The sequence below is a fragment of the Rhinoraja longicauda genome, chromosome 5 (assembly GCF_053455715.1).
Source record: "Rhinoraja longicauda isolate Sanriku21f chromosome 5, sRhiLon1.1, whole genome shotgun sequence".
Classification (NCBI taxonomy): Eukaryota; Metazoa; Chordata; class Chondrichthyes; order Rajiformes; family Arhynchobatidae; genus Rhinoraja; species Rhinoraja longicauda.
Window position 1 is genome coordinate 13,907,962 of NC_135957.1, and position 10,543 is coordinate 13,918,504.

The window sequence follows — 10,543 nt, forward strand, 5'->3', positions numbered from 1 at the left end:
GGTGGGCCTCACTATGGCACTGGAGGAGGCCCATGACAGAAAGGTCAGACTGGGAGTGGGAGGGGGAGTTGAAGTGCTCAGCCACCGGGAGATCAGGTTGGTTAAGGCGGACTGAGCGAAGGTGTTGAGCGAAACGATCGCCGAGCCAGCGTTTGGTTTCGCCGATGTAAAGAAGTAGACATCTAGAGCAGCGGATACAATAGATGAGGTTGGAGGAGGTGCAGGTGAACCTCTGTCTCACCTGGAAAGACTGGGTCCTTGGATGGAGTTGAGGGGGGAGGTAAAGGGACAGGTGTTGCATCTTCTACGGTTGCAGGGGAAAGTGCCCGGGGATGGGGTGGTTTGGGTAGGAAGGGACGAGTGGACCAGGGAGTTACCGAGGGAATGGTCTCTGCGGAACGCAGAAAGGGGAGGGGATGGGAAGATGTGGCCAGTAGTGGGTCCCGTTGTAGGTGACGGAAATGTTGGAGGATGATTTGTTGGATACGCTGGCCGATTTCTCCTCAGGGTATGTCATCCACTGCGATTTCTCCTCAAGGTATGTCAAACTTCTTCACATCGGCGAAACCAAACGCAGGCTCGGCGATCGTTTCGCTCAACACCTTCGCTCAGTCCGCCGTAACCAAACTGATCTCCCGGTGGCCGAGCACTTCAACGCCCCCTCCCACTCCCAGTCTGACCTTTCTGTCATGAGCCTCCTCCAGTGCCATAGTGAGGCCCACCGGAAATTGGAGGAACAGCACCTCATATTTCGCTTGGGCAGCTTGCAGCCCAGCGGTATGAAAATGGACTTCTCCAACTTTAAATAGTTCCTCTGTCCCTCTCTTCCCCTCCCCTTCCCAGATCTCCCTCTATCTTCCTGTCTCCACCTATATCCTTCCTTTGTCCCGCCCCCCTGACATCAGTCTGAAGAAGGGTCTCGACCCGAAACGTCACCCATTCCTTCTCTCCTGAGATGCTGCCTGACCTGCTGAGTTACTCCAGCATTTTATGAAATAAATACCGTCGATTTGTACCAGCATCTGCAGTTATTTTCTTACACTAAAGATATAGAAAGGTAGGATGTGAAAACGACAGATCAAAGGGGGCAACTTTTCCACACAGAGGGTGGTGGGTATATGGAATAAGCCACGATGATCAAGGAAATGTAGAATGGATCATTGTTAGCTGAGGGGAAGGTGACGGCGAGGCATATAATCAGTAAAGTGTAAGGAGGACACGGAAACTAGAATAGTCACCTTTCCCCTCAGCTAACAATGAACCATGCTACATTTTCTTGATCATCGTGGCTCATTCCATATGCACACCACTCTGTGGAAAAGCTGACCCTCAGGCTGCTATTAAACCTTTCCCCTCTCACTGCAGACCAATGACCTCTGGTTCTTGATTGCCCTTCTCTGGGTTCCCTCTACCTTGTTCATTCCCCCGGCCAGTCTCTCCTTGACTGTGCGCCGTGGTGTCTGGTGTGGAGGACGAGGCAACGCAAGAGTTTTATACAGATCAGATTTAATGCACAAGTCTGTGTACAATCTTTAGTTTAGCTTAGGCATACAGCATGGAAATCGGCCCTCTGGCCCACCCAGTCATCACCGACCATCGATCACCTGCTCACACTAGTTCTCATGCACTGCCTACCCACTAGGGAGCAGTTTGCAGAGGGCCAATTCCTACAAACCCGCACATCTTTGGAATGTGGGCAGAAACCGGAGCACCCGGAGGAAACCCACGCGGTCACAGGGAGAACGTGGAAATTCCACGCCCTTGCCTGTGGCAGTAGGCCCCGGCCTGTGGGAATAAGGCTCGGCCAGTGTTAATAGGTCCCGGCCTGTGTTAATGGGGCCTGGCCAGTGAGAATAGGGCCGGAAGGATCGCATAACGAGGTTCACTCCCCGTTGATCATGCCCGTTCCCCGCTCCGTGCTCGGGGAGGGACTGAGCCATTTCTGGAGAGTTCTGTTCTGTGCTGGGCCAGGCCTGGCAGGACCGGCTCAGTCCTGAGCCTCCAGCATCTGGGTCAGGATGGAGATGAGGTTGTCCAGCCCCCACAGGTAGCCGTCCTCCCGGTTGCCCTCTACCCACGGCCGCCGGTGGGTCAGGGTCTGGCCGGCCGGCAGAGGAGTGGTCTTCCCAAAATCTATCATCCAAACCTTGGCCTGGTCATTGTCGTGGACAAAGAGGAGGGAACTCCCGATCACCTGCGGGAGGGAGAGGGGGAGAGTGTGAGAGGGGGAGGAAGAGAGAGAGGGAGAGCGAGGGAGAAAGATAGGGAATGAGGGAGAGGGAGACGGAGAGAGAGGGAGAGAAGGATCGAGGGAGGGAGAGAGGAAGGAAGAGGGAGGGAGAGAGAGAGAGAGGGGTTACATGTGAGTCTGCACAGACTGGCAGCTGCAGGCGTGTTGTGCGTCTATCCACACGCATGACCTTGTGCGTCCACGGGTAAAAGTTCTGTACGTCCACACATTTGTTTCTGTGCGTGTGACTGTAATTCTGGAACTCTAAGTACAGTCACATGTCCCTGTGCATCCACACACATGACTATATGTGTGCGTATGTAATACTGTATGTTCATATGTGTGACTATATCTGTGCATTGTTACGTGTGTCTCTGAGTGTCAGCGCATGTAACACTGTGTGGACATGTGTGTGTGTGACTGTGCTTCATCCACACATTGATCTCTATGTCTATCTGCACACGTGTCCCTGCGTACGTGACTATAGTTCAATTTAGTTTAGAGATAAAGTGTGAAAGCAGGCCCTTCAGCCCACCGAGACCACACTGACCAGTGATCACCCCGTACACTAGCTCTATCGTACACACTAGGGATCATTTACAATATTACTGAAGCCAATTAACCTACAAACCTGCACGTCTTTGGAGTGTGGGAGCAAACCAGAGCACCCAGAGAAAACCCACGCAGGTTTCAGGTAGAACGTACAGACAGCACCCATGGTCAGGATTGAACGCGGGTCTGTGGCGCCGTGAAGCAGCAACTCTACCGCTACGCCACCGTGCCGCGCCACTGTGCCGACGTCACGGCCACTAGAGTGTTTCCGTGTGCATTTGCAGGTGTCACTGTGCACATTGTGTGTCCGACTCCGTGTGGGTGCGTCTGGCGCAGTGCCTGTTGACGAGGCCGCGCCGCGTGTCATGCGCCATGCGTGTGCGTGTATGACGGACTCACCTCGTGTGTCTGGAAGAAAGGTGAGCGCTCCAGCACGTCGCGCATCAGAGCCAGACGTTCCCGGTACCGGCCCTGCAACACACCGGGCGGGGGGTCAGAGGGACTAGATGTGGGTCGTAGGGGTCAGCAGAGGCCAGCGAGGATCGGCACGCCAGCACACGTCTCCCTGCGTGTGTCCCACACTCCTTCACTCACTCTCCCTCCGTATCTCACCTCTGCTCTCTCTGGAGACCCGCACACCCTCCCCACCCCACACACTTCCCCAGCCCCTCACCATTCACACACTCCCCCTGTTCCCCAACTCCATCACTCCTTTCTCCTCCATCCCCCACCCTCCCTCTCCCTCTCCCCATCACTTCCATCCTCTCCCCTACCCCCTCGCTCCCTTCTCCCCCACCCCTCCACTGCCCAGCATTTCCCCTACCTCCTCTCCCCATTTTCCTCCGCTCCGTCCACCCCTTCCCCCCCTCCCCCCCCCCTCCTCTCCTCCACTCACCAGCACCACCTTGTTCCCTTGGCTGAACTCCCAGAACACCTCCATCACCTGCTCCCGAGTCTTGGTCCGCTTGAAGTCACGGTTCACACTCCCGTCCTCGTTCTGCGGGAGAGGTCACTAGTCAGCGGCTGCAGTGCCGTCTCCTACCGCGGTCCCCGTGCTGTCACCGCCTCCCCGTCCAATCACCCCAGATTACACCCCCCCCCCCCAGCCCCCCCCCCCCCCCACCTCACCCACACACCAGGGACATTCACACCACCACAGTTACCCGGGACCTTGGGTTCAGAGATTCAGAAACAGGCCCTTCGGCCCAACTTGCCCATGCCGACCAACATGTCCCATCTACACCCGTCCCTCCTGCCTGTGTTTGGCCCATAACCCTCTAATCTTTTCCTATCGATGTACCTGTCCAAATGCTGTTATAATACCTACCACAACTACATCCTCTGACAGCGCGTTCTATATATCCATCACCCTTTGTGTGAAAAAGTTACCCCTCCGGTTCCCATTAAATCTTTCCCCCCTCACCTTAAACCGATGTCCTTTGGTTCTTTATTCCCCTACTCGGGCTAAAAGACTGTGCATTCGCTCTATCTATTCCCCACCTATTCCCCTCATGATTTTGAACACCTCTGTAAGATCACACTTCAGCCACATGTGCTTCAAGGAATAATGTCCTTGGCTGCCCAACCTCTCCCTGTCGCTCAGGCCCTTGGGTCATCACCAATCTTCTGTGCACTCTTTCCAGATTAATGTCATCCTTCCTATAGCAGGGTGACCAAAACTGATCACAATACTCCAAATACGGCTTCACAACTGTGACATGACCTCCCAACATCTACACTCAGTAACCTGATTGATGAAGGCCAAAGTGCCTAAAGCCTTCTCCACCACCGTGTCTATCTGGCTTGTCTGGAGAGGTGAGGCAGGGGCTCGACACGCTGCACCACCCACCCATTTCATGGGGAGATGGTTGAGATTACAAACAGACACGCACACCAGAGGGAGAGAGGGAGGATGGCACAGAGGTTACATTACTGGGTTAATTACCCTCCCCTCTTCCTCTCCCCTCCTCCCTATCTCGCCAATATCCACCTCCATCTCCCACTCCTCCCACCCTCCCTCTCCCTCCCACCTCCTTCCCCAGCCACTCGCCTCCCCTCGCTCTCCCCCTCTGCCATCCTCCCTCCCTCCCTCCCTCCCTCCCTCCCCCTTCTTCCTCCTCTCCCTCACCCCTGTTCTCCATCCTCCCTTCCTCTCCCTCCCTCTCCACCTCCTCCCCCTCTCCCCCTCCATCTCCCACTCTTCCCACCCTCTCCCTCCCACCCCCACCTGTCTCCCTCCCTCCCTCCCTCCCTCCCTCCCTCCCTCCCTCCCTCCCTCCCTCCCTCCCTCCCTCCCTCCCTCCCTCTCCCCCCCTGCCATCCCTGGCTGCCCCAACCTTGATGCCCTCGATGCGGAAGCCCAGGGATGCACTGGAGCTGCAGTGTTCGCGCCACTGCATGTAGCGGGGCTTGAGTACGGCGCGCAGTGTGTGCTCATGTGGGGTGGGGGCTGCCGGGTCCACCTCCACCATCTTCAGGTACATGTCCCTCCGCAGACTGGGCTGAGCCCGCGCCCGGCCCAGCTCCTCCTCCAGGTACGTCCTGGAGTAGAGAGAGACACTGTCACCCCCTCGTCATTCACTCGCCCAGCCTCTCCCGGTCACCCCCATCCGTCACCCCCCTCCCCCACCACCCCCTCCCCACCACCCCCTCCCACACCCCCTCCCCATCACCCTCCCCATCACCCTCCCCATTGCCAACTCCCCAGCACCCCCTCCCCACCACCCCCTCCCCATCACCCCCTCCCCACCACCCCCTCCCCACCACCCCCTCCCCACCACCCCCTCCCCCCACCCCCTCCCCCACCCCCTCCCCGTCACCCCCTCCCCACCACCCCCTCCCCTCCACCCCCTCCCCACCACCCCCTCCCCGTCACCCCCTCCCCTCCACCCCCTCCCCACCACCCCCTCCCCCACCCCCTCCCCGTCACCCCTCCCCACCACCCCCTCCCCTCCACCCCCCTCCCCGTCATCCCCTCCCCGTCACCCCCTCCCCTCCACCCCCTCCCCGTCACCCCCTCCCCACCACCCCCTCCCCTCCACCCCCTCCCCGTCACCCCCTCCCCGTCACCCCCTCCCCACCACCCCCTCCCCTCCATCCCCTCCCCGTCACCCCCTCCCCTCCACCCCCTCCCCTCCACCCCCTCCCCTCCACCCCCTCCCCGTCACCCCCTCCCCTCCACACCCTCCCCACCACCCCCTCCCCGTCACCCCCTCCCCGTCACCCCCTCCCCTCCACCCCCTCCCCGTCACCCCCTCCCCACCACCCCCTCCCCTCCACCCCCTCCCCGTCACCCCCTCCCCGTCACCCCCTCCCCACCACCCCCTCCCCTCCACCCCCTCCCCGTCACCCCCTCCCCGTCACCCCCTCCCCGTCACCCCCTCCCCGTCACCCCCTCCCCACCACACCGGGGGGGGGGGGGGAGGAGGAGAGTTAGAGATGCCATTGTACCCCTCCCCCGTGTCTGGGGCTGTGGTGTTGGGTTGCTCACGGTTTTAGGGGGTCCCGGGGTCTGGTGGGGTTTTGGGATCAGAGGGGTCTGAGGTCCAGGGTCTAGGGGTCCAATGAGCCCCTTGTCTCAGGGTCGAGTATCTGGGAGCTGGTTTCAGAGGGTTTCTCATCTGATACCCAGCTTGCAGTCCATGACTCTGTGTCGTTGGATGGGGGTGGGGGTGGGTGGGGTCCCGGTGTCTGGGGTTTGAGGGTCTGGGTGTCTGGGTCCCAGTGGGTCGGGGTTTAGTGGTCCCCGTGGAGTCTCACCTGACGCCCATCTTGCAGTCCATGACTCTGTGTCGTTGGATGGGGGTGGGTGGGGGGGGTGGGTGGGGTCCCGGTGTCTGGGGTTTGAGGGTCTGGGTGTCTGGGTCCCAGTGTGTCAGGGTTTAGAGGTCCCTGTGGAGTCTCACCTGACGCCCATCTTGCAGTCCATGACGCTGGGCCGGAGGAAGGGAGCCAGCAGATCGTCCATGCGGATGAAGCAGAGTCCTGCCCGCTCCAGCGGCCCGTGGTAACCGGGCACGAAGGGTCGCAGCTCGTCGCCCATCAGCTGCTGCAGGCAGCGCTCCTCACACACAGTGTGTCGCTTCAGCACCACGCCCGCACCCCCAGGCTCAAAGCTGCCTGCAGGGGGCGAGAGAGAGAGAGGTGTGTGACTCAGGTAAGGGGGCCGCAGTGACCACAACTACCCCACCCTCCCCGCCCCCTTAATCCGCCCCCTCCCCAACCCCCTCCATCTACGTCCACCCCCCCTGATCCTCACCCTCCTCGCCCCTTTCCCAATCCCCCTCCTCATCCTGCCCCCAACCTCACTCTCTCACCCCTCCCTCCCCACTACCTCCCAACCTACAAGGCCCCACCCCATCCCTCCAGCCCTCCCTCCTATTCTAGCGGTATCCCTCTCCCAGCCCATTCTCCCAATCTCCCAGCCCATTTCCCAATCTCCCAGCCCATTCTTCCCATCTCCCAGCCCATTCTCCCAATCTCCCAGCCCATTCTCCCAATCTCCCAGCCCATTCTCCCAATCTCCCAGCCCATTCTCCCAATCTCCCAGCCCATTCTCCCAATCTCCCAGCCCATTCTCCCGGTCTCCCAGCCCATTCTCCCAATCTCCCAGCCCATTCTCCCAATCTCCCAGCCCATTCTCCCAATCTCCCAGCCCATTCTTCCAATCTCCCAGTCTGAAGAAGGGTCTCGACCCGAAACGTCACCCATTCCTTCTCTCCCGAGATGCTGCCTGACCTGCTGAGTTACTCCAGCATTTTGTGAAGAAATCTTCCAATCTCCCAGCCCATTCTCCCGGTCTCCCAGCCCATTCTCCCAATCTCCCAGCCCATTCTCCCGGTCTCCCAGCCCATTCTCCCGCTCACTGTCCCGCCCGTTCCTACCTGCGTGTCCTGCCAGCTGGATCCACGGATACCGCTTCTTGAAGGACATCACAAAGGGCGACCAGTGCACCACGTTTTTGATCTTCCTCCACGATTTACTCTGGACCAGAGAGAGGGAGAGAGAGGGTAACTAGGACTGTTCCAAGTGGATAGGCACAAGGAACTGCAAATGCTGGTTTATACGCAAAAGGACACAAAGTGCTGGAGTAACAGCGAGTCAGGCGGCATCTCTGGAGAATGGTCCCGATTTAAAACATCACCTAACATATTCTCCAGCGATGCAGCCTGACCCGCTACGTACTCAGCATTTTGTATTCTATGCAAAACTCTGCGCGTTCACCCTGTCTATTCCCTTCAGGATTTTGTACACCTCCATAATATCACCCCTCAGCCTCCTGCAATCCAAGGAATAATGTCCTCTCCTGCCCAACCTCTCCCGTGAGTCCTGGCAACATCCTCGTCAATCTTCTCTGCACTCCTCCAGCTTAATGACATCCTACCCATAGCAAAAGCCTGATGGTTGTTGGGAGGAAGCTGTTCTTGAACCTGGTGCTCACACTTCCCGATGGTAGCAGTGAGTTGGGAGCATGGCCAGGGTGGTGTGGGGTCTTTGAAAGGAACATTCTCACAGATATTCATATGTGCGCTCACACACAAAGCCCACATACACAATCCCCCTGACTCACACACAATTACTCGCCAAAGCCCACGTACCTGCCCCACTGTCTGCCACAGGTCGAGCTGCGGTCTCACAGCACCATGGACCCGGGCTTGATCCTGACCCCGGGTACTGCTGTCTATGTGGAGTTTGCCAACGTTCTCCTTGTGACCGCGTGGATTTCCTCCGGCCTCCTCCCACATCCCGAAGACATGGGGGATTGAAGGTTAAATGGCTGTGGGTGTGTTGGCGAGGGGAAGAATGCGACGGGCATTTGGGTACGGACCCCCGTGGTTCGAAAGGCCCCCTGTCCCCGCTGTGTGTCTCATTCACCCATACACACACACCACACACGCACGTGCATACATTCACACACACACACGTGCACACACTCCAACATACTCTGCACACCACATACTCACACTCAAACACACACGACACACAAAGGGTGCACTGCGATGCAGAGATTACGAGACTCGGTTGCTGGGAGGGAGAGTGTTGGCCCATTGAGTGGGAGGTTTTTGGAGTGCGGAGAGTGGGTCACTGTGACCCAGTCCCCACACTCACTGCCCACACCGCAGCCAGCAGGCAAGCCCAGTCCCCACACTCTCTGCCCACACCAACCAGCAGGCAAGCCCAGTCCCAGCACTCTCTGCCCACACCAACCAGCAGGCAAGCCCAGTCCCAGCACTCTCTGCCCACACCAACCCAGCAGGCAGAGCCCAGTCCCCCACACTCACTGCCCACACCAACCAGCAGGCAAGCCCAGTCCCAGCACTCTCTGCCCACACCAGCCAGCAGGCAAGCCCAGTCCCAGCACTCCTCTGCCCACACCAACCAGCAGGCAAGCCCAGTCCCCACACTCTCTGCCCACACCAACCAGCAAGCAAGCCCAGTCCCCCACACTCTCTGCCCACACCAACCAGCAGGCAAGCCAGTCCCAGCACTCTCTGCCCACACCAACCAGCAGGCAAGCCCAGTCCCCGAACCCTCTGCCCACACAACCAGCAAGCAAGCCCAGTCCCCACACTCTCTGCCCACAACCAACCAGCAGGCAAGCCCAGTCCCAGCACTCTCTGCCCACACCAACCAGCAGCAAGCCCAGTCCCCACACTCTCTGCCCACACCAACCAGCAGGCAAGCCCAGTCCCAGCACTCTCTGCCCACACCAACCAGCAGGCAAGCCCAGTCCCCGAACCCTCTGCCCACACCAACCAGCAAGCAAGCCCAGTCCCCACACTCTCTGCCCACACCAACCAGCAGGCAAGCCCAGTCCCAGCACTCTCTGCCCACACCAACCAGCAGGCAAGCCCAGTCCCCACACTCTCTGCCCACACTAACCAGCAGGCAGGCGGGCAGGCAGTTAGAGGGTGTGACCGGGGCAGTGCAGGATGACAGGCGGTGGCCTCCCCCGGGTAAGGAGGGCACGGTGAGAGGGAGATTTAATACGTGCGCTACAACTACACAGTTTAATGGAGTGACACTGATTCACCAGGGAGGGGTTTTTAGGCCTGAGGAATGAAAGCTATCTGCACACTGTGATCTGGTACACGCCTTGAGATGCAGCGATACAGACTCACACAGCACGGGTCTGCCCAACTTGTCCATGCCCACCAACATGTCCCATCTACACTAGTCTCACCTACCCCTGTTTGGCCCATGTCCATTTGAACCTTTCCTGGCCCATGTACCTGTCCAAGTGCCTTGCAAATGTTGTTATAGTACCTGCCTTAACTACCTCCTCCAGCGTTTCCATGAGAATCTCCAGCAGGGACTCGAATAGGGAAGGATTTAGACGGGACAATTAGGGAGCTTTGGACAGGTACGTGGATAGGAAAGGTTTAGAGGGATATGGGCTAAACACGGGCATGTGGGACTGGTGTAGACGGGCATCTTGGTTGGCATGGACAGGTTGGATCAAAGAGCCTGTACGACTGACTCTTTGTCAAAGGATTGGGTGCAGGAGGTGAGGGAGGGAGAGGGAAGAGGAAGGAGGTAGAGAGAGGAGAGGATTGAGGGAGAGGGAGGAAGAAAGAGGGTGAGGGAGCGAGGGAGAAAACAGGGAGGGTAAGGGAGGTAGAGAGAGGGATAGGGAGGGGAAGGAGAGGGAGGATGTCAAGGGGGGTCAAAGGTCAGGATTGGGGTGATGTCTGGGGTCAGTGCTGGGTTGTGACCCAGTCCAGCATTTCCTGCTGTAATTCCTGTCTCCGTCTCTCCGGA

At 58.7% G+C, this 10,543-nt stretch overlaps 2 protein-coding genes across 2 annotated transcripts in view; both read right to left on the reverse strand.

The window, feature by feature from the left end:
• Positions 1 to 955: 955 nt before the first annotated feature.
• On the reverse strand, positions 956 to 7,760 carry LOC144593413 (inositol-trisphosphate 3-kinase B-like). Its single transcript, XM_078398923.1, has 6 exons — positions 7,666 to 7,760; positions 6,688 to 6,901; positions 5,119 to 5,323; positions 3,678 to 3,779; positions 3,182 to 3,253; positions 956 to 2,194 (listed from the first exon to the last, which is right to left on the reverse strand). Exons 1-6 carry the CDS (start codon positions 7,712 to 7,714, stop codon positions 1,988 to 1,990), a joined length of 849 nt encoding a protein of 282 aa, XP_078255049.1. The 5' UTR covers positions 7,715 to 7,760; the 3' UTR covers positions 956 to 1,987.
• Positions 7,761 to 10,543, reverse strand: part of LOC144593842 (uncharacterized) — a 28,759-nt gene continuing 25,976 nt past the window's right edge. The window contains exon 4 of the mRNA XM_078399960.1: positions 7,761 to 7,765. Coding sequence (XP_078256086.1) covers positions 7,761 to 7,765 — 5 coding nt within the window. The remainder of the gene's footprint in view (positions 7,766 to 10,543) is intronic.

Excerpts from the sequence above, each read along its gene's own strand:
- LOC144593413 (XM_078398923.1), bottom strand. The coding sequence starts at position 7,714 with ATGTCCTTCAAGAAGCGGTATCCGTGGATCCAGCTGGCAGGACACGCA. Across the intron at positions 6,902-7,665 it reads CCAGCTGGCAGGACACGCAG|GCAGCTTTGAGCCTGGGGGT; the intron begins GTAGGAACGGGC and ends CGCCCCCTGCAG. Across the intron at positions 2,195-3,181 it reads CTTTCTTCCAGACACACGAG|GTGATCGGGAGTTCCCTCCT; the intron begins GTGAGTCCGTCA and ends TCCCTCCCGCAG.